This window comes from Brienomyrus brachyistius, unplaced genomic scaffold (assembly GCF_023856365.1).
Source record: "Brienomyrus brachyistius isolate T26 unplaced genomic scaffold, BBRACH_0.4 scaffold126, whole genome shotgun sequence".
Classification (NCBI taxonomy): Eukaryota; Metazoa; Chordata; class Actinopteri; order Osteoglossiformes; family Mormyridae; genus Brienomyrus; species Brienomyrus brachyistius.
In genome coordinates this window covers 188898-208602 of record NW_026042401.1, presented here as the reverse complement: position 1 = coordinate 208602, position 19705 = coordinate 188898, and the positions used below count along the sequence as shown (strand labels likewise).

At 40.7% G+C, this 19705-nt stretch overlaps 1 protein-coding gene across 2 annotated transcripts; it reads left to right on the top strand.

The window, feature by feature from the left end:
- Positions 1-9970: 9970 nt before the first annotated feature.
- Positions 9971-12715, top strand: LOC125727889 (uncharacterized). 2 transcript variants are annotated; one of them, XR_007388879.1, is made up of 3 exons: positions 9971-10580; positions 11261-12072; positions 12133-12715. XR_007388879.1 is itself a non-coding variant. In XM_049004876.1 (2 exons), the coding sequence occupies exons 1-2, from the start codon at positions 10573-10575 to the stop codon at positions 11976-11978; spliced, it is 726 nt and encodes a 241-aa protein (XP_048860833.1). In that variant the 5' UTR covers positions 9971-10572; the 3' UTR covers positions 11979-12715. The 2 variants fall into 2 exon arrangements, 1 of the variants encoding a protein (XP_048860833.1); XM_049004876.1 differs by having other exon boundaries at positions 11261-12715.
- Positions 12716-19705: the final 6990 nt, after the last annotated feature.

Sequence of the window (19705 nt, the reverse complement as noted above, 5' to 3'; positions counted from 1 at the left end):
GATATAAAACCTATGTAACAGTTGTGTTACCTTTTAAATAGTCTGTAGGTTTTGCAAACTACTCCAACGCCTTTGGTGTCGCTGATTTTACGTTTATACTAGTGTAAAATAGACTTGCCGTAAGATTTCTTTGCGCAAGCCTGAGAGTCTGAAAACATGTCATACCAGATGCATGAGAGATGGAAACCTGGAATATTCAGTCGAATTAGATCAAATATGATGCTAAGTTAGTACTAAGTTAAAATATGTTCCGGACTTGTAACATGCACCCATGATTTGGAACAGTGGCCAAGCTGTCTCTGGCCACGCCCCCTACAGTCAGTCCGGCCCCTGCCTTTTCCAGCGTCGAGTCGGGAAACTTCGACGCGTTTCGTACCGCTGGCACGAGTTCGGCTGCTTCGTTTCAAAATGTTTAATGTAGAACAGCGCTATGAAAGCAAATGTTAAAAGACATTATGTCAGGACTTTCACTGAAGGCAGCAGAGCATCATATGTTACTGCTAACGTTTCGTGTTGTGTTCAGGTTGTTAAATAACATATACTGTCATTCTGATTTCTTTAGATAAACATTGACTTCATTCATATTGTTATTGATTTATCGACAGACCATCATACGTTTTAGACGTTATAATAATAACACTCTATTGATCACCAAAGAGAAATTCTCTCCTTGCCTGCCCCCTCTTACTGTCCATGATACACAAGCACATATGTAGAAAAACGTCAGCTTGGAAGCCAAGGCTGGACTTAACCTACTCCTTAGGGCTTAACTGGAAACTGCCCCATGGCCGAGTGGTCTCATTCGCCCGACTCAACGTAAACAGCCTTCCGAAGTAAGGTGCATTCTGTTCTCCGAAGTAAGGCGTGGGTTCGAATCCAACTTCCGACAAAAGCTCTTCAATCACTACAGCAGCAACTGGTTAGTTCTAATTGCTTTCTTTTATTTTTGCGTTTCAGGCAGAACTACATAACACTTAAAGACACTTCCGGCATGTAAATGGAGAACGAAATTATAGTTATACCGAATCTCCTACACACAATACCAAGGTTACCAACTTTGCTCAGCTGACCGGAGTCAGACGTTCAATTCGCCACAAGTCTGCACACCCAGACACACGGATATAAAACCTATGTAACAGTTGTGTTACCTTTTAAATAGTCTGTAGGTTTTGCAAACTACTCCAACGCCTTTGGTGTCGCTGATTTTACGTTTATACTAGTGTAAAATAGACTTGCCGTAAGATTTCTTTGCGCCAGCCTGAGAGTCTGAAAACACGTCACACCAGATGCATGAGAGATGGAAACCTGGAATATTCAGTCGAATTAGATCAAATATGATGCTAAGTTAGTACTAAGTTAAAATATGTTCCGGACTTGTAACATGCACCCATGATTTGGAACAGTGGCCAGGCTGTCTCTGGCCACGCCCCCTACAGTCAGTCCGGCCCCTGCCTTTTCCAGCGTCGAGTCGGGAAACTTCGACGCGTTTCGTACCGCTGGCACGAGTTCGGCTGCTTCGTTTCAAAATGTTTAATGTAGAACAGCGCTATGAAAGCAAATGTTAAAAGACATTATGTCAGGACTTTCACTGAAGGCAGCAGAGCATCATATGTTACTGCTAACGTTTCGTGTTGTGTTCAGGTTGTTAAATAACATATACTGTCATTCTGATTTCTTTAGATAAACATTGACTTCATTCATATTGTTATTGATTTATCGACAGACCATCATACGTTTTAGACGTTATAATAATAACACTCTATTGATCACCAAAGAGAAATTCTCTCCTTGCCTGCCCCCTCTTACTGTCCATGATACACAAGCACATATGTAGAAAAACGTCAGCTTGGAAGCCAAGGCTGGACTTAACCTACTCCTTAGGGCTTAACTGGAAACTGCCCCATGGCCGAGTGGTCTCATTCGCCCGACTCAACGTAAACAGTCTTCCGAAGTAAGGTGCATTCTGTTCTCCGAAGTAAGGCGTGGGTTCGAATCCAACTTCCGACAAAAGCTCTTCAATCACTACAGCAGCAACTGGTTAGTTCTAATTGCTTTCTTTTATTTTTGCGTTTCAGGCAAAACTACATAACACTTAAAGACACTTCCGGCATGTAAATGGAGAACGAAATTATAGTTATACCGAATCTCCTACACACAATACCAAGGTTACCAACTTTGCTCAGCTGACCGGAGTCAGACGTTCAATTCGCCACAAGTCTGCACACCCAGACACACGGATATAAAACCTATGTAACAGTTGTGTTACCTTTTAAATAGTCTGTAGGTTTTGCAAACTACTCCAACGCCTTTGGTGTCGCTGATTTTACGTTTATACTAGTGTAAAATAGACTTGCCGTAAGATTTCTTTGCGCAAGCCTGAGAGTCTGAAAACACGTCACACCAGATGCATGAGAGATGGAAACCTGGAATATTCAGTCGAATTAGATCAAATATGATGCTAAGTTAGTACTAAGTTAAAATATGTTCCGGACTTGTAACATGCACCCATGATTTGGAACAGTGGCCAGGCTGTCTCTGGCCACGCCCCCTACAGTCAGTCCGGCCCCTGCCTTTTCCAGCGTCGAGTCGGGAAACTTCGACGCGTTTCGTACCGCTGGCACGAGTTCGGCTGCTTCGTTTCAAAATGTTTAATGTAGAACAGCGCTATGAAAGCAAATGTTAAAAGACATTATGTCAACTTCCGACAAAAGTTCTTCAATCACTACAGCAGCATCTGAGCAACTGGTTGGCTCTAATTGCTTCGTTTTATTTTTGCGTCTGTCTTTGCACCTTATCTGTTTGGCACTATCTGCAGACATCGTAACACTGTCTGGCTCTTGTTCCAGTTCCAGAAGGAACTGAAGGGACAACGAGGTAGGGGGAAATACAAATTTCGTTTCGTTGGAGTGCCAAGCTGTGAAAGGCATTTGGCCAGAAGCCAAGGTAAGTGTTGTACCTGTTATTTAGAAAAAGCAGTTTTCAAAATGCTGCTTTATAATCGTTTGAGATAGTCAGCCAGTGTGACTAGTGAAGGCGTTTTGAGTTTACCTACATAAAGTTTTATTTCTATTTCTATTCTATTTTTATTTCTTGCGTCACGCAAGAAGGTGAGGCCGGGACATAAATACCCTGTGTCACGTGGGACCTCGGGACGCTCCAGTGGGCCAATCTAATTAAGAACTGAGTCCATGAGCCTCCATATTCCCGTCTCTTTAGCCCAACAGAACTTTTCTCAGCATGACACTGACATCAGGTATATGAGTTCAGCCCCCATATCTATGGCCCACGGGAAGCAGGGGGAGGGGCAATATTCCCTGCCCAGTTTGGTTCCTTCACTCTGAAAGTTTTCCCTTGATGCTTTCCGCCTCTTCTCTTTGAGCAGGTCTGTGATATATAATGTTATAGGTGGTTTATCGCATCAAGCCTTATTCCTACCCAGTGGTGCTGTAAATTCATTAGTGTGGAATGGCGTAGTGTGAACCGGTGTATGTGTCCACTTGTGTTTGGATTTGCTTGCAAAATGTCTTTTTGTGTATTTGGTTTTGAACACAGTACTATATTGAACAGACTATCCTGAAGCTTTAGTGAAATAGTGGGCTTATTTTGCATATGAACTTCAAAGCTGGAGATTTTAGGTCCAGAGAGTACAAATCCAGACCAAGATTTTGTTTTAACCAACCAGTTGAGTGCTCTGTGAATGTGACTTCTTATACTACTGGTTGGTTGAAACAAAATCTTGGTCTGGATTTGTACCCTGTGGACTGGAAGTCTCCACCTCTGATGAACTTACAGTTTTGAGAACAGAGTCGCAGTCTCAGCAGATTTGCTTTTATTGTAACTCTGGATAAGAAAGATTTCACCGTGTTTAAATGTTGGTGCCTTTAAATTAAACTACAAAATATTCAGTGTTTATTCTGTTATTTTCAAACTAGCAAACAAGTGTTCATTTTGTAGAAAGGTTACATATTTGTTAAATCAGTATTTGTCAGTGCCTATAAATTAAATACTTAATTTGCACAGCCCAATGGAATACTCAAAATTAAACATCAAACAAACCTATGTCAGAAATTATTTCAATTTAGACTATTGATAAGCCAATGTTCATGATATATCAGGAGATTTTTTAAACTGCCATATTTGAAAGGTTACCTCATTGATGACATTTATCAGCACTGCTCTTACCTGAAAGATATCAGCAGAAATGCACTGTGGACAGGTATCTGCCCGCTGTGTTTACAGTGTCTTGAAGTCCTTAAATCAACAGTGTCAAGTTTGTTTGGACAAAGTTTGTTTTTTTTTTCCTTTGCATGTTTTTCCTTCTTCTTCGGATATAATTTTTTTGTAAATTTTTTTCCCTTGGATGTTTTTTTTGTCTTCTTTAAATATTATTTTTTTCCTTCTTTTGATAATGTTTTTTCGGAACAAGAGCCATACAGTGTTACGATGTCTGCAGATAGCGCCAACTGAACGCAGTGAAGCAGTATCACCTAGGGCATACTCTTGAACCACCCGCAAAGTCCCCTTGTTAGTTACGTATACATCCATCCCACCATCCATTTTCCAAACCGCTTATCCTACTGGGTCGCGGGGGGTCCGGAGCCTATCCCGGAAGCACTGGGCACGGGGCACGGAACAACCCAGAATGGGGGGCCAGCCCATCGCAGGGCACACTCACGCACCATTCCTGATTATATTATTGCACTATATAAATAAAAAGTAAACTTAATACCAGTTGCGGTAATAAAGTGCACAGAGAGTAAGAGAGAGAAGGGCTTCACATAAACTTATGTTCATTAGCGTTTAGTATTCTGATGGCTTGGGGGTAGAAGCTGTTATTAAATCTGGTTGTTCTGCAATGCATACTGCGGTAACGTTTACCAGAGGGCAGAAGTTCAAACAGCTTATGGGTGCGTGGGATCTTTTACGATCTTAATGGATCTATTGTGGCAACGTGAGTAGTGAAGTTCTTGAACCGATGGGAGAGAGCCTGGAGAATTATTTTCTCTGTCATCCTCACCACTCTCTGAAGCGTCTTCTGTTCAGCTGTAGAAATTAACATTAAAGTGTCATTTGTATTAAATATAATTATGCATATGTAGAACTAGGGATATGATCCTATTAAGTATGACAGTTCTGTCTTATTAATACAGGATCGACATCCACAGTAACTGTGTTTATCTATCCATCTGTGTGCATGTGTGTGTGTGTATGTGTGTGTGTGTGTGCGAGCGGGTATACCTGTCCTTATGGGGACACAATGTCCCCATAACGTGATAAATAGCCGTTTTTTTCCCTTATGGGGACTGGTTTCCTGGTCCCCATAAGGGAAAACTCTATTTTATAAAAATCTGTGACTGCTATGGAAAAACTAGAAATGCAAAATCTCTTGTATTTTGCTTGGTTACTTATGGTTATGGCAGGGTGGGGGTTAAGCTTGTCATAGTTAGCGTTAGCATTTATCCCATAGATGTGAATGAGCTCGCCCCATAAAGATAGGTATACCCTATGTGTGTGTGTGTGTCCCATATTGCCTGGGCTTCAGGATACCTCATAACCCGGAACTTCATCAGAAGTAGTTAGAAAATGGATGGATGGATGGATGGATGGACGGACGGACAGATCAATAAAAGTACAGGACATCCATTTTACAAAGAACCGTCAACACTAAATGTGTGCACTGGTCATGCTCCTGGAAATTAAACTTCTTTTCTGAAAAGCAGCATGTTCATAAATTAGCTGCTGTTATACCTTGGGGAAACAAATGCAGATGAAACTGTAAAACAAACTGCAGTGGCAAAACAGTTCTGGCTGCCCGCCAGCCCTTCTGCCTGTGCTGCCCTGCCTGCCTACCCTCCTGCCCATGACATCCTGTCGGCGACATGCCACAAAGCAACCCTTCTTTGCCACAGGAAATGTCTGGTGCAATTTCTTTTTTAATTGTACATGTCAATTGCATAATACCTTAAACTAATTCTTTATTATTTCTATCATCATCATCATCATCATCATCATCATCATCATCATCCTGATAAGTATTTCATTAGTATTCCACGGTATTTTGATTTTTCAGGAATCATTGTGTGTACTGTATACTTTTAAATTAGTTTGCACTATATGTAGTGTCTCTGCACCTGTGCCTTACGTACTTGCTGCAGCTTGCACAACAACTTCTCTCAGGCATCAGTATAGTTTATCTAATGCAATATTTGTTGTTTGTTTATTAAGTGGTTTTAGGTATTTTGTGTGTTCCACGTAATTTAGTGTAATTAGTCCTAATTGACTCAGGTTTAGTTTGATATTTCCTTCTGTTTGTTCCTCTGCATCATGCTACTGTCATAACATGTCAATGTCTTACCTAACTTTTGTGCATTATGTTTTGGAGAGAAAAAAATCATGACTTTTTTTTTTGATTCATCCACTGATTCTATCACCTCTGACACATCCCCCCTCAATATTTGTTTGTTTGTTTGTTTATGTATTTGCTTGGGGGGTGGAATTAACAAACAGAAATAACTGAATGAATCAGGGTAGTGAAAAACATTTATAAACTTATAATTTTGGTATTGGTATGATCCTGTTCTGGTTAGTTAGCCGAGGGAGTAAATCATCAGGAGTTTCATCTCTCAAACTCCTACTACACTCACTCAGCATCACAGTATGGACTCCCCAATGCAACTGATCTGCACGTACTCTGGGAGGAAACCTGGTTCGGGAACAGCACCATGCAGGACAGACGAGCTCTACAGAGGGTTGTGCGATCAGCTGAGCGCACCATCTGCACCGAGCTCCCTGACCTGCACTCAATCTACAGCAGGCGGTGCTGGACCAAGGCCAAGAAGATCGTGAAGGACCTCAGCCATCCCAATAATGGACTGTTCATTTCATTAGAATCTGTAGAAATTGTGGATAAACTTGTTCTACTTTACTGACACTGTGCAAAAGTCTCTGACCACTGACTGCTATTGTTAAAACTTAAATTGCATCCATTACAAAACTAAAACAATATTTTGAAGCAACTTGTTTAATTTAATTAATTAAATTTTATTTTAATATAAATGTAAGTAATTAGTCAACATGTTTCAATAGCTATGATTATGTACATTACAAACCTAAAATAATATTTTGAAGCAGCTTAAGTTTAATTTAATTAATTAAATTTTATTTTAATATAAATGTAAGTAATTAGTTAACATGTTTCAATAGCTGTGATTATGTACTTTACTCAGTCTAGGAGCCATCAGGATATGCAAATGTTATTTATCCAAACCACTGTGAAACGAACAGTGTTGATGATGACTGGACTGTTTCTTTATTCAACTAAAAGTAATGAATCAAATCTAATCTTTATTTATGACTTTTTTTAATTTAATTTTATCCCCAGTGCTTCGAGCAGGCATTTCCTGCTCTGCCCCGTGTGCAAGAAGACACAGCCAAGCCTCTCAGTGCATCTGGCTAGGGTGTACATGAAGAGGTCTTCGAAAGAGGCCATCCAGGAAGTGATGGAGAAGGAAAAGCAGAATTCCCTTGAACTTCTGCAGTGGGGCAGGGTCTTCAGCTACAGGCTGAACTTCAGCTACATTATGCCTGTCAAAGTGTGTCAGCTTAGCCATTTCAGAACCTCTGCTAAAATCATCCTAGTATTTGTAACGACCATCCAGTGCAGCCATGTATTTTTTGACTTGGCCACTAGCACACCTCATACAGTACAGCTAGTCAATCTGTCACTGACTTTTTAAACCAGTATAATTAATTATTTAATTGAGCTGTTGGTGAAATTTAACAAAATCATGGAACGGCTGAGGTGCCCCTGGGGAGAAGTTTGGGAACTGAAGCGGTGTTCATCTAGCCATCCAACTAGATATCAGTAACGCTTTAGAAAACAGAAGAAGTTATTACTAGTTTTTATTGTGTTACTCTTAATTTGCACATGTTCTAATGTTAAATTGTGTCATTTATTCTAAGTCAAAGTACACTTGCTACCCAGATAAACAGCTTTAAACATTTCTTTGGACTGCCTAAGACTTTCACACAGTACTGTATGTCTTAGAACATAAGAAATGTACAAATTAGAGGAGGCCTTTCGGCCCATCAAACTCATTTGGGAAGAACTTAACTAATAGCTCAGAGTTGTTAAAATCTTATCTAGCTCTGATTTAATCATCTCTCTCAATATAATATTGGGATAATTTATTCTCTTCAGAGGCCTCCATAGAATAGTGCATCCATCCCCTCACTTATGTTCAGACAGTCAGAATAACAGCATCATCAATTTCACAGCTAGATTTAAAAATTGCTTTAACAGAGTGATTACAGAAAAAAAGGTAAACAAATATTAACAAGATTATTAAAACGTAATAGACATATTCGTCATTCAGACATATTGCGCTTTTTTAAGAGCAGAAGGGATACATTAAATCACGATTATATTTTGTCCATAATTATATATATATATACATATATTTACATATACAGTGCTCAGCATAAATGAGTACACCCCCTTTGAAAAGTACGAATGTAATCAGTAGCTCAATGAACAAAAGAATAACTTCCAAAATTTTCACAAGGCTGAGTTTTATTGAACACTTGTTTAACTCCATAACATGAAATTAAGGTTAATAATATAACTTAGATCACAAAATCTTCAGTTTTACTCAAATTGGTTGAAGCAAAAATGAATACACCCCGCAACAAAAAGTACTACATCTAGTATTTTGTATGACCGCCGTGATTTTTAAGGACAGCACCAAGTCTTCTAGGCATGGAATGAACAAGTTGGCGACATATTGCAACATCTATCTTTTTCCATCCTTCAAGAATAACCTGTTTCAGAGCCTGGATGGAGAGTGATGCTCAACTTGTCGCTTCAGAATTCCCCACAGGTGTTCGATTGGGTTCAGATCAGGAGACATACTTGGCCATTCAATCACCTTCACCCTGTTCTTCAGAAATGCAACAGTAGCTTTAGATGTGTGTTTTGGATCATTGTCGTGTTGGAAAAGTGCACGACGACCAAGTGCATGGAGAGATGGCAGCATCTTCTCCTTCAGTATAGAGCAGTACATTGTTGAGTTCATGATACCATCAATGAAATGCAGCTCCCCAACACCAGCAGCACTCATGCAGCCCCACATAAGGACACTGCCACCACCATGCTTCACTGTAGGCACCATGCATTTTTCTTTGAAATCCTCACCTTTACGACGCCATACAGTTTTGAAACAAGTAGTTCCAAAAACAGGGATTTTTGTCTCATCACTCCAGAGTATAGAGTCCCAGTAGTCTTCATCTTTTTCCGCATGGGCCCTAGCAAATTCTAGGCGTGCTTTTTTGTGCATGGGCTTTAGGAGAGGCTTCCTTCGTGGACGATACCCATGCATGCCATTCCTCTGCAGTGTGCGCCGTATGGTGTCACGGGAAACGGTCACTCCAGTTTGGCTTTCTACTACTTTAGCTAACTGCAGTGAACTTGCATGGCGATTTTCTTCAACCCTTCTCATCAGCAGACGCTCCTCTCGAGATGTTAACTTCCGTGGACGGCCTGGACGTCGCTGTAAGATCGTTGCACTTCCATCTTTCTTAAATTTTTGGATCACTTTTGCTACAGTATTTTGACTGATAGGTAAAGCTTTGCTGATCTTCTTGTAGCCCTCACCTTTTTTGTGTAAAGAAATGATTGCCTTTCTCAGATTTTGTGACATTTCTCTTCCATGTGGAGCCATTGCTGACAGCATGAAATGGGAAGGGCTTTTCTTTGTTAAGTAATGCCCTTTTATAGTCACCTGTCTGCTGGACACCTCTTAAATGAATCATTAGACTCACCTGTGGTTGAATGCCTGTTAATTAGAATTTTGTAGTCTTAAGTGTGGCTTTTCTCCTAAGACTATAATTGGGGTGTACTCATTTTTGCAACATGGGCTTGAGTGAATTTGTTAGGAAAATCACTTTTTTGTGTGTGCAAATCAACAAATCTTGTTTGCAATCAATGGCCCACATTTGTGAGAGTATTTTGTAATATAGTATCTCATAGAAAATGTTGATTCTGAAAGGAAACTAAAGGTTTTCTGACAAATGTAGTGGGGTGTACTCATTTATGCTGAGCACTGTATATATATGGTGGTGCAGTGGTTAACACTGTTGCCTCACACCTCTGGGACCCAGGTTCGAGTCTCTGCCTGGATTACATGTGTGTGGAGTTTGCATGTTCTCCCCGTGTCCTCGTGGGGTTTCCTCCGGGTACTCCGGTGTACCCCCACAATCAAAAACATGCTGAGGCTAATTGGAGTTACTAAATTGCCCATAGGTGTGCATGTGAGAGTGAATGGTATGTGAGTGTGACCTGTGATGGGCTGGCCCCCCATCCTAGGTTGTTCCCTGCCTCGTGCCCATTTTATTGACATAAAAGTCTGTTCCTCTAATTATAGAATAATATATAGAATAATTATACAAGAGCTATAATTATTATGATGTTATTATTTAATTGTGTGGGCCGTGTTGCTTGATTACATTTGACTCTTCGGCACGTGGGACGCTGCCGGTTTGAAAGACGCAGCTTCACTTGTTTTCTGCACCAAGATGACGAGGTACGTTGCTTTTCTGCTCTGCAGAGGTGTGAGGCAACAGTGTTAACCACTGCACCACCATATATATACAGTGCTCAGCATAAATGAGTACACCCCACTACATTTGTCAGAAAACCTTTAGTTTCCTTTCAGAATCAACTTTTTCTATGAGATACTATATTACAAAATACTCTTGTGAGTAAATTAGTTCATTGCTTTTAAATAAAGTGAATATTGTTGCGGGCTACTGTGTTGGTTATATTTAAATTTTATTTGCAAGTCGGCTAGTTTCCTGTGCCGCAAAGTCTAGATGATATTTCACTTTTGCACGTGCGCTTTCCCGCGCTTTCATGTTGCATTCGGAAGAGGATGCGGGTGGTTGCGCTCGGTGCTGCCTACAGCAATGATATTCCAGCAGACCAGGAGAGGGCAGATGTATTGCAACAAACACAGATAAAAGTAGTGAAGCAAGACCTGAAAAGTTTGTTTGGTGACTAAAATCAGTATATTGCCATTTAGTAAAATTTAAAATTGTTCCAGGCTTCTTTCTTGATTATATGTAAATTGTATGTGAAAGTTAACTAGTTTCCTATGCTATAATGCAGTTGTTCATTGCGAAGGTGTCAGTGCAGAACTGAATTCCATGTGCCAGGAGTGACTGACAGCTCTATTGTATTGCTTGTGTGTTTTTCCTCATTCAGAAACAAACGAATTGCAAAAGCTGTCAGCTGGAGCAACGATCGATACTGGGCAACTTGGGACAAGTGGATGGAAGTGATTGACTGGGAAGATGAGGAAGAGCTGTGCTCCCCAGCAGAATCACCCTCTGACCAGGCTGACCGTTCCATCGTGTCACACACCCGAAAGCCAATTGCCAAGGCAGTTAGCTGGACGGATGATGTGTATTGGGCAGCCTGGGACAAGTGGGATGAGATCATCTGCTGGGGTGAAGAAGGAGAGTGCTCCCCAGCAACTCCACCCATCAACCAGCCTGGGAGGGATAAGGGGTTAGACATGCATGGGTTAGAGGTTTTTCTGTTAAATGAAAGGACAGTCTCCATAAAGCCTGCAGATGACCACCAAGACAGGCTGAAAATAGGAGCTGTAGTGGTCGACCTCTGCCAGTTTGAGCTAGATGGTGTAAATGATAAATTTGAAATTGTCGAAATACAAATTGGAGAGGTCAAATTGGAGGAGACTGCAGAGAGGGGTTTTAATTCAGAATTTGAATTGGAAATTTTGGATGTGGAGATAGAGGTTGTAGACAGTGAATTCCAGCTGAATGCTCTTAATTGGGAAATTGCTGGAACTAAAGTGGACAAATTATTAGTGGAACACCTGAACATAAATAATCTAGAAGCAGACAGTGTGAAGGTGTCCACATCAAATGGGAATGTGGTATATGTCAATGGTATGTGAGTGTGTTTGGTAATGATGGGTGTGAATGGTGTGTGTAAGTGGTGTGTGTGTGTGTGTGTGTGTATGAGAATGGTGATTGAATGGTGTGTGTGAGGTAATGGCGTGTGAGTGAATGGTGTGTGTGAGTGACAGGTGTGTGAATGGTGTGTGTGAGGTAATGGCATGTGTGAGTGAGTGTGAGTGGTAATGGCGTGTGTGAGTGAATGGTGTGTGTGAGTATATGGTGTATGTGAATGGTCTATGTGTGTGTGAATGGGGAGTGAATGGTGTGTGAGTGACTGGTGTGTGTCTGGTGTTTATGAATGGTGTGTGTGAGTGAATGCTGTGTGAATGGTGTTTATGAATGGTGTGTGTGTGAGTGAATGCTGTGTGAGTGACTGGTGTGTGAATGGTGTTTATGAATGGTGTGTGAATGAATGGTGAGTTTTTGTGTGTGTGTTTGTGTGTGTGTGTGTGTGTGAATGATCTGTGTGTGTGAGCCTGCCCTGTGATGGGTTGGTGTCCCATCCTGGGTTGTTCCCTGCCTCGTGCCTGTAGCCTCTGGGATCCATCTGACCGCCTGTTCCAAAAGGCAAATTGATCCCCACATCCCTGAACAGGAGAAGCGGTTTTAGAAAATGGATAAATGTTCCCAGAGGTGTGAGGCAACAGTGCTAACCACTGTACCATGCATATGTATAGGATATGTAGAAGAATACCTGTTGCAGTTATCTGATGTGTGTGTTTTTCACTCTCCCTGCCGGCCCCTGGAGGTTTGGGCTTCCCCTTTGAGTCTGGTGCCTCCCAAGGTTTCTTCCTTCTAGGGAGTTTTTCCTTGCCACTGTCGCCTATGGCTTACTCACTGGGGGCTTTGGGTGGGGGTGCTCTAAAGCGCTTTGAGACAATGTAATGTTGTGATATCGTGCTATACTTTGTTGTGTAATTTTCTATTTACTCATGCAAATAAATAATTGTTTGATAACAAAAAGCACTTGTTTCATTCTTTTTACTGCGAGCATATCAGTCACTTCCCTTGTGCTCCTGCATTCAAAAATGAAAGTTTGTCCTGCCCTGCACTTAATTGCCATGGATTCTACGGGAATGCAGACCTCTACTTTGGTGGAATCCTGCTGTTGTTGTAGATGGTCTGCTCAAACGCTTTCACATTGTGTACAAGCAGATTAGTTTCTGTATCTCTGTAGAGAAGCATTCTTTTCTTCTACCTGGCAAATCCACAAATATAATAGCAATCCACCAAGGTGCAAGTGCACCTAGCTCTTAAAGAAAATGTTAGAAAAAATTAGTTTATAGCATGTTTAAACCATAAACACAGCAGTGACTGAGTACATCCCTTGTGGACCAGGCGCCTGGCTTTGACTATTTTTCTGCCATTAAACTAGCAAAGGTGGCTTGGCCATGACGTAAAATAACTTGTGCCTTTAAATTGTTAAAAAAAAGTCCTGTGTGTTGTAAAGTGAGGTATGAAACAGATACCAGGTCGTTTCAGTAACGGTCAGCGTACGTTTTCTTCATGTGATTTTGTGGTTTCAAATGTTTCATTGGAATCAATAGTATTTGCCAATTCCAGTTGCCAGGTAACTTCAATAATTTGAATAGAATACATGATAACATTTTAAACTAGATTACAGTTAATTGTTATTTTTCTGTTTAAAAAAGACAATTGCTGTAATTTACATACGACAAAACCTGTAAAAGACATTTTGGAATTCTTTTCTAAATGAAATGAAGGTACTTTGTTACTCCCCTTGGGGAAATTCTATTTTCACCTACCCCATTTTGCCCTACTTGACACATGGGCACAGACGAAGGTGACAGCAAGCCTGGCAGCAAAGGGCAGCCACCTGTAGGGACACCCATGGAGCTGGGGGTTTTACAGTGATTAACAGCAATTTTGCAATACTTTTCTGGCAGTTTTTTTTGCTAGGAATTTACAGTCAATTCTACACTGAAACAGACGTCATTCCTAAGCGCAGCATGGACTGCTTCTGGACACAGTATCAAATGTGACTTCCAGAGTCACTTGAGTAAGCTGGAGATGCTACATCCCCGGGTAAGATTACCTGCAGTAGGCAGCCTACCAAAAGAGGGCCTTTCCTGTTCCCTTGGTGAATTAGAAAACCAGTGGAGAGAGCTCTCCTGTTGCAGTTTCACAGAGATGAACAACATGGAGAACTTTGGATTGAGGTTTTGCAGTATGAGGGTGCTGAAGGAAAAAGGAGTTTTAAAGACATTGGTCTGCCTGTACTGCAGATTTTGTCTCTGCCCATTTCAGATGTTCATGTAAAGCGTGAATTTACTAATGTGACATTCCTTAAATATAACCACCGAAACAGAACGGTTGTAAATTTGCTGTCCAGATTGGTAGATGTACAACTTGGACTGCAAAGAGATGGACTGACACAGAGGCGGAGCTATGGATAGGCCTGGGTGGGATTGACAGCTGGGCCCACCCATTCAGATTAATGAAATTACATTTTTTATATATAAATTACCGGCTTCTAACTGTTCCTATACATCACTGTTGTTACTGTGGCAAGTACAATAGAATGTGTGAGCTCCCTCTAGTGGTGCTCTAGGTAGAACACCACAGTCGTAGGTGTATTATTGTTGCAGTCACCATGTTGTAAATATATAAGCCAATTTAAGAAAATTTGGGGTAATGAGTTTCACTCAGAAGTCCATCCATCAGCCACTTTTCCATATTTAAAGGCTGCAGGAGGATGCTCACATGGAAAAAAAAGACTAATTCATTTCTTTATCCAAAACTATTTCTTTCCTCATTCATTAAAACGAAAAGAGCTTTAACTTGTGCGTGCATTGCTTCATTTTAAGCAGCATTATGGAGTATCATTGAAGATAGAAAAGTTTATGAAGGGTCTGATTTTCGACATCTTTTACTCCTGGTTTGGGCTATAAAATTGGAAGGAGTTGCCAAACATGACCGTGCAGGGTCTGCGCTGTTCTCATCTGTGAACAGTGTGTGGGTTTGTGGGTCAGGCATAAATTTGGGGGGAGGGGCTCCCTCCAGCATTAAAATAGGGAGATATCCCCCAAAATAATATAATTCTTCATATTCAAAAAAGTACAGATAAAATTAATCTATCTCACCAGTTAATGTAAAGTTTTTTCACCCCAAGCACACCTACCCTTCCCGAAAATGGTTTAGTCTGAAGTCCTGCTCTGGGGTACGTTTCCTATACCACGATGCACTTTGCAAAAGACAAATATATATCAGGAAAATATATAGCAGGAGATGAAAGAAAAAAGATACATTCTGCGGGCCTCCCAGACATCTGTGCTTTCTACTCCCCAGCCACTTCCTCTTGGCCCACCAACATTTGTCCCCCTGTAGTGTGATCACCAGGGTTCCTCAATGTGTGGCACCTCCACACCTGGCTCCTCTACATCAGCCATCCCTCCTATAGGCCCCTCTACATCAGGGCGACACTGTCCCCTGAGTCCCCAGAATACCTTTCAGTCTGGTAGATCACCAAACCCCAACCATCCTGCTTCCTTGTCACCACACGCCCCTCCTTCCCCCCACGCACTCAAGCCCACTGGTGCAGAAACATTCGCTGCCAATGTAGTGAAGAGCTCCTCAGGTCTGAAGGTGGAAAAAATATCTGTTCTGAGGGGCATCCGGGAGGAACCGGCAGCCCTGATGGAGCAGTATGAAAGACACCATAAAGAGGTGATCGCCTACCGGAGAGAGACACTGGCCTTACTGGCCCAAAGGGTCAGGAGGCCCAGTGTGACAATATACTGTATCTCCCCACCTCTTAATGTCAAGGGCGCCTCCAAGGGGCGGCCACATCCCTCCTTGGAAACCTCTGGCCACCCCTGTGGCAGCCCCCAAATATGGCTGTAGAGAGATTGTTTTATAGCGAAAGCTGTGGTGCACTCAGGGACCATTAACTGTGTAGCACCTGGGGCCTGCATCATGAAACTGAAAGTCTGAGTTAGAACAAAAGTTTTAGCCTAATAAAGTCAAACAAATGCAATGCGCGATCATAAAAATCATGCCTGTAAGAAGGCTCCTGCAGTTTTAAGGGCGCACCGGTGCATGCAAAGGACTGTGGGTGCACTGTGGGGACACCGAGGCACGCGCTGACAGCGTGTTAGAACTTAAAGTTTTTCCTGGTCAGCAATATATGGAAGTCCTTACATTATATGTATGTATTAAGTTATATAATTTCACCAGTTTACTGTATATATTGGTATCCATATCATTTATGTAAATTAGGAACAATAGTGGTCCTAAAATCGAACCCTGCGGTACCCCACTATGAACGCAAGCCCACTGTGACATTGTGCCTCTTATAACTACTCGCTGTTTCCTATCTGTTAACCAGTTATCAATCCAGGTGGCTACGGTACCTAAAATACCTGTCACTTTGAGTTTAAGTAGGAGCCTCTTGTGGGGGACAACATCAAAAGCCTTTTGGAAATCTAAGTAGATGACAAGTAGTCAGCACCCTGCACTTCTTAGTATTTAGAAGTTATGTTTTTCATTGGGTCGAACTTGCTATATCTTGACGTTAAAATTTAGAAAGCTATGTGATTTAAAAGTACTTTTTTCACTTTAATATGACATTATTTTATTAATGCTATATTATTCGTTAAACTTTTGTTTTAGTAGTGTGTGAGATCACAATCACCAGTTACAGCTACTCTTTGCTGAAACAGACATTAGACTAATTATGTCTGGATAACTGAGTACATACTGTATTGTGCATTTTTTCCCAGTGGCGAGTCTCCAAAGTTAGCCAGACTTCTGCATCAAGCTGCAAGGATATTAATGAGACAGTCTGAAAATTCAGACATAGTTGTAGCAGAAGCGACATCACTGGTGTCAAATCAAACACCTGGGGTGTCAACCTCAGCCAGTCTTTCTGCACTTGTTGCACATTCTGAATTTAACACATCTAGACAGGACCAGATTGAAAGAAATCTAGTCCAGCTGTTCCAGTTGTATGACCGTTTTAAGAGGACAAAGGGACCCATACCAAAGGGTGAAATAGAGAGCAAGTATAACAACAGAGTCATGGACACATGACTTCTTCTGTTTTGCGGAAAAAGATGTCCATCCTTTGCCAGAAGAACATAGTCATTTACAGAACTGTGGCCTAGGTAGGAAGCGAATAACATTCCCAGATAAAAATGGCAATTACAAAGACCTCTGAGATGTCCTGTATGCAGCTTATCCACCACTTAATACTTCTGGAGGATTTCAAATTTTGGCATGTTTTAGATCAATATATTTGGAACCTCTGCCAATACCACCCAATGGATATAGCGTGAAATACCTTAGAACAGAGAGTGGTTTGAATCAGGCAGTCGACTATATCCGTCCACTCCGTCCAAGTTAGCATAAGCACAGATGGATTGTGTAAGCTTAATGAGGTTAGTCACAAAAAATCTTGCCTTTTTTGTACACTTGTAAATGTTTCATGAAAGCATCTCACTTCTCCTACGAAATATCTTCAATTTCTTTAAACTACTACAAATAATTACTAAATAGAGTTATGTTCAGAGATTTACATATGTCTTGTTTGTATTATGCTGTGTTTAACTGTTATGCTTTCTACCTTAAGGGCCAAGCATTGGTGCTGGAAAAATGTCAGACCTGTAGAAATTATATTCCCATGCAGTCTCTAGTTCAGCATGTTGAACAGTGCTCAAGGTAAAATACATGATTTAGACTTTTTTTGTCTTGCATCACCTGAGACATTATTTCAATGTGTGTTAAATGGACTTTAAAACTCGCTGAGCATTTGTTAAAGTATTTAGATGTATGCTGAGTGATTTTAATGTATCATTTAAATGAAAATGTCTTTATATTCTTCTTCTTGTAAAGCAAAACCAACAGCCAGATACCAGATGCCAGGCAGAGGAAGCACCTTGTACTTCACAATCACTAGCTAACATCCAAGCTGATATCACCCCGCAGATTTTAACTTCCACTGTTATAGACAAAGAAAGTCCATCTGTTTGTACATACAGGTATGATTAATGTAAATGAGGTCTCAGAAAGATAGAAAATGTAAGAACAACCTCAAATGAGCAAATTTTTTCAGGGACTATTTGGACCTTGTTTGCTCTGATGTGAGTGAGTCAGAGGATGAACAAATCAGTCGAGCTATAGAAGAGTCATTGATAGAAATGTCAAGTGAGTTTAATGTTCAAATGTCGCAATTTTGTTATGTAGTGTTTTTTTATGTTTGGTTGTGTGACTGTCTTTTCAGGCTGCAGGATGTCTTGCAGATGCTGCAAAAGGAATATTGATAAGGATGAAGCTCTTCGCTTCAACATCAACCGGAAGAACATTTAGGATGGTGCTGTCCGCACAATGAGGAGACCAAATTTCTCTGCCAGAAAGAGAATTGATGCCAAATTCACTTATGAGGGAAATTCTGTAGAAGCAGTTTATATGGGTGGCCCAATGAGGGAGTTCTTCAGACTTGCATTTCAACATATAAGGCAGAGCCCAGTGTTCACAGGTTCTGACTACCAGCGAGTTTTGGAGTGCCATATATGTGTGTAAGTGTTGCAGAGGGAAACCATCAAACATTTCATATATATGTCAGGCTTTGGTTACTGTTGAGAATGTAATTGCATGATTTCTCATCTTTCTCTGGTAGCTTTAAAAGAAAACAGCTACTTTTATGCAGGAGAGTTGATTGCAATGGGCATAGTTCAAGGAGGACCATCCCCACGTTTCTTTGCTCCAGTCTTGTATCAAGCCATAGTGTCAGGTGCAGAAAGTGCAGACATTGAGGACATTCATGATCATGAATTAAAAAGCTTGCTGTCAGAGGTAGGGGAAGAACGTGAATAATTGCATTTCAGACTGCTGTACAATTTTAAAATGGTGTTTATAGCAATGTTTACGTATTCTTTAGTACGTTTTGTCAGTTCTCTTTATGCTCATGTGCATTTGAAAAGCTTGATATTAATGTTTGCATGAACAAATAATTCACTGTAAAAATAAATGTTTTCAATCCAGTGTCAAGTTGTGGCTTCAGAGTTTAAGAAAAACCTGAACAAAGCTGTTGAAAGATGTGAGACCCACCTGATGCTGGCTGGATGTCTGCGAAGCATCTCTGTCAGTAATAAAAATGAAGTGGTGCAAGACGTCATTAATTGGTTTGTCCTTCAGGATAAGGAAACACTTTGAAAGGCATGTTCCTCATCATGTATTATCCATGTTCAAAGTTTATAGGGCATTCAAAATTAGTGGATGTTTTTTTTCTCTTTTGATCAATGTATCAAAATTTTTTATAGGTTCCAGGATGGGCTTCGTAGCTGTGGACTACTGGATGCTATCCAGAGCCATCCAGGCGTATTCAGAACGGTATTTACAAAGATCAACGAAAAGCTTACAGCTGAGAGTATTGAACAGCAGTTTACAGAACAAAGGTCTGAGCGAGGGAGCGACAAATACAAAATCGAAAATGAAGCTATCTCTTGGATGCTAAGAGAAGGTATTCCTCAACCACAATTAGAACCAAACTTAAAAGGATATGGAATTCTAAAGAATGATGGTTCTTCCTAATATCAGCACTACATATATTTAAGTAAAATTCAGCCTTATTTACTTTATACATGGAACCTGGCAAAAGCAGCCAGCCATTACTGACACATGAGAAATTATAGATAGAACATTTTTCTTCTAAAATGTATAGTAATTTGTATCAAAATTGTAACTAATTAAAAATTAACTGACT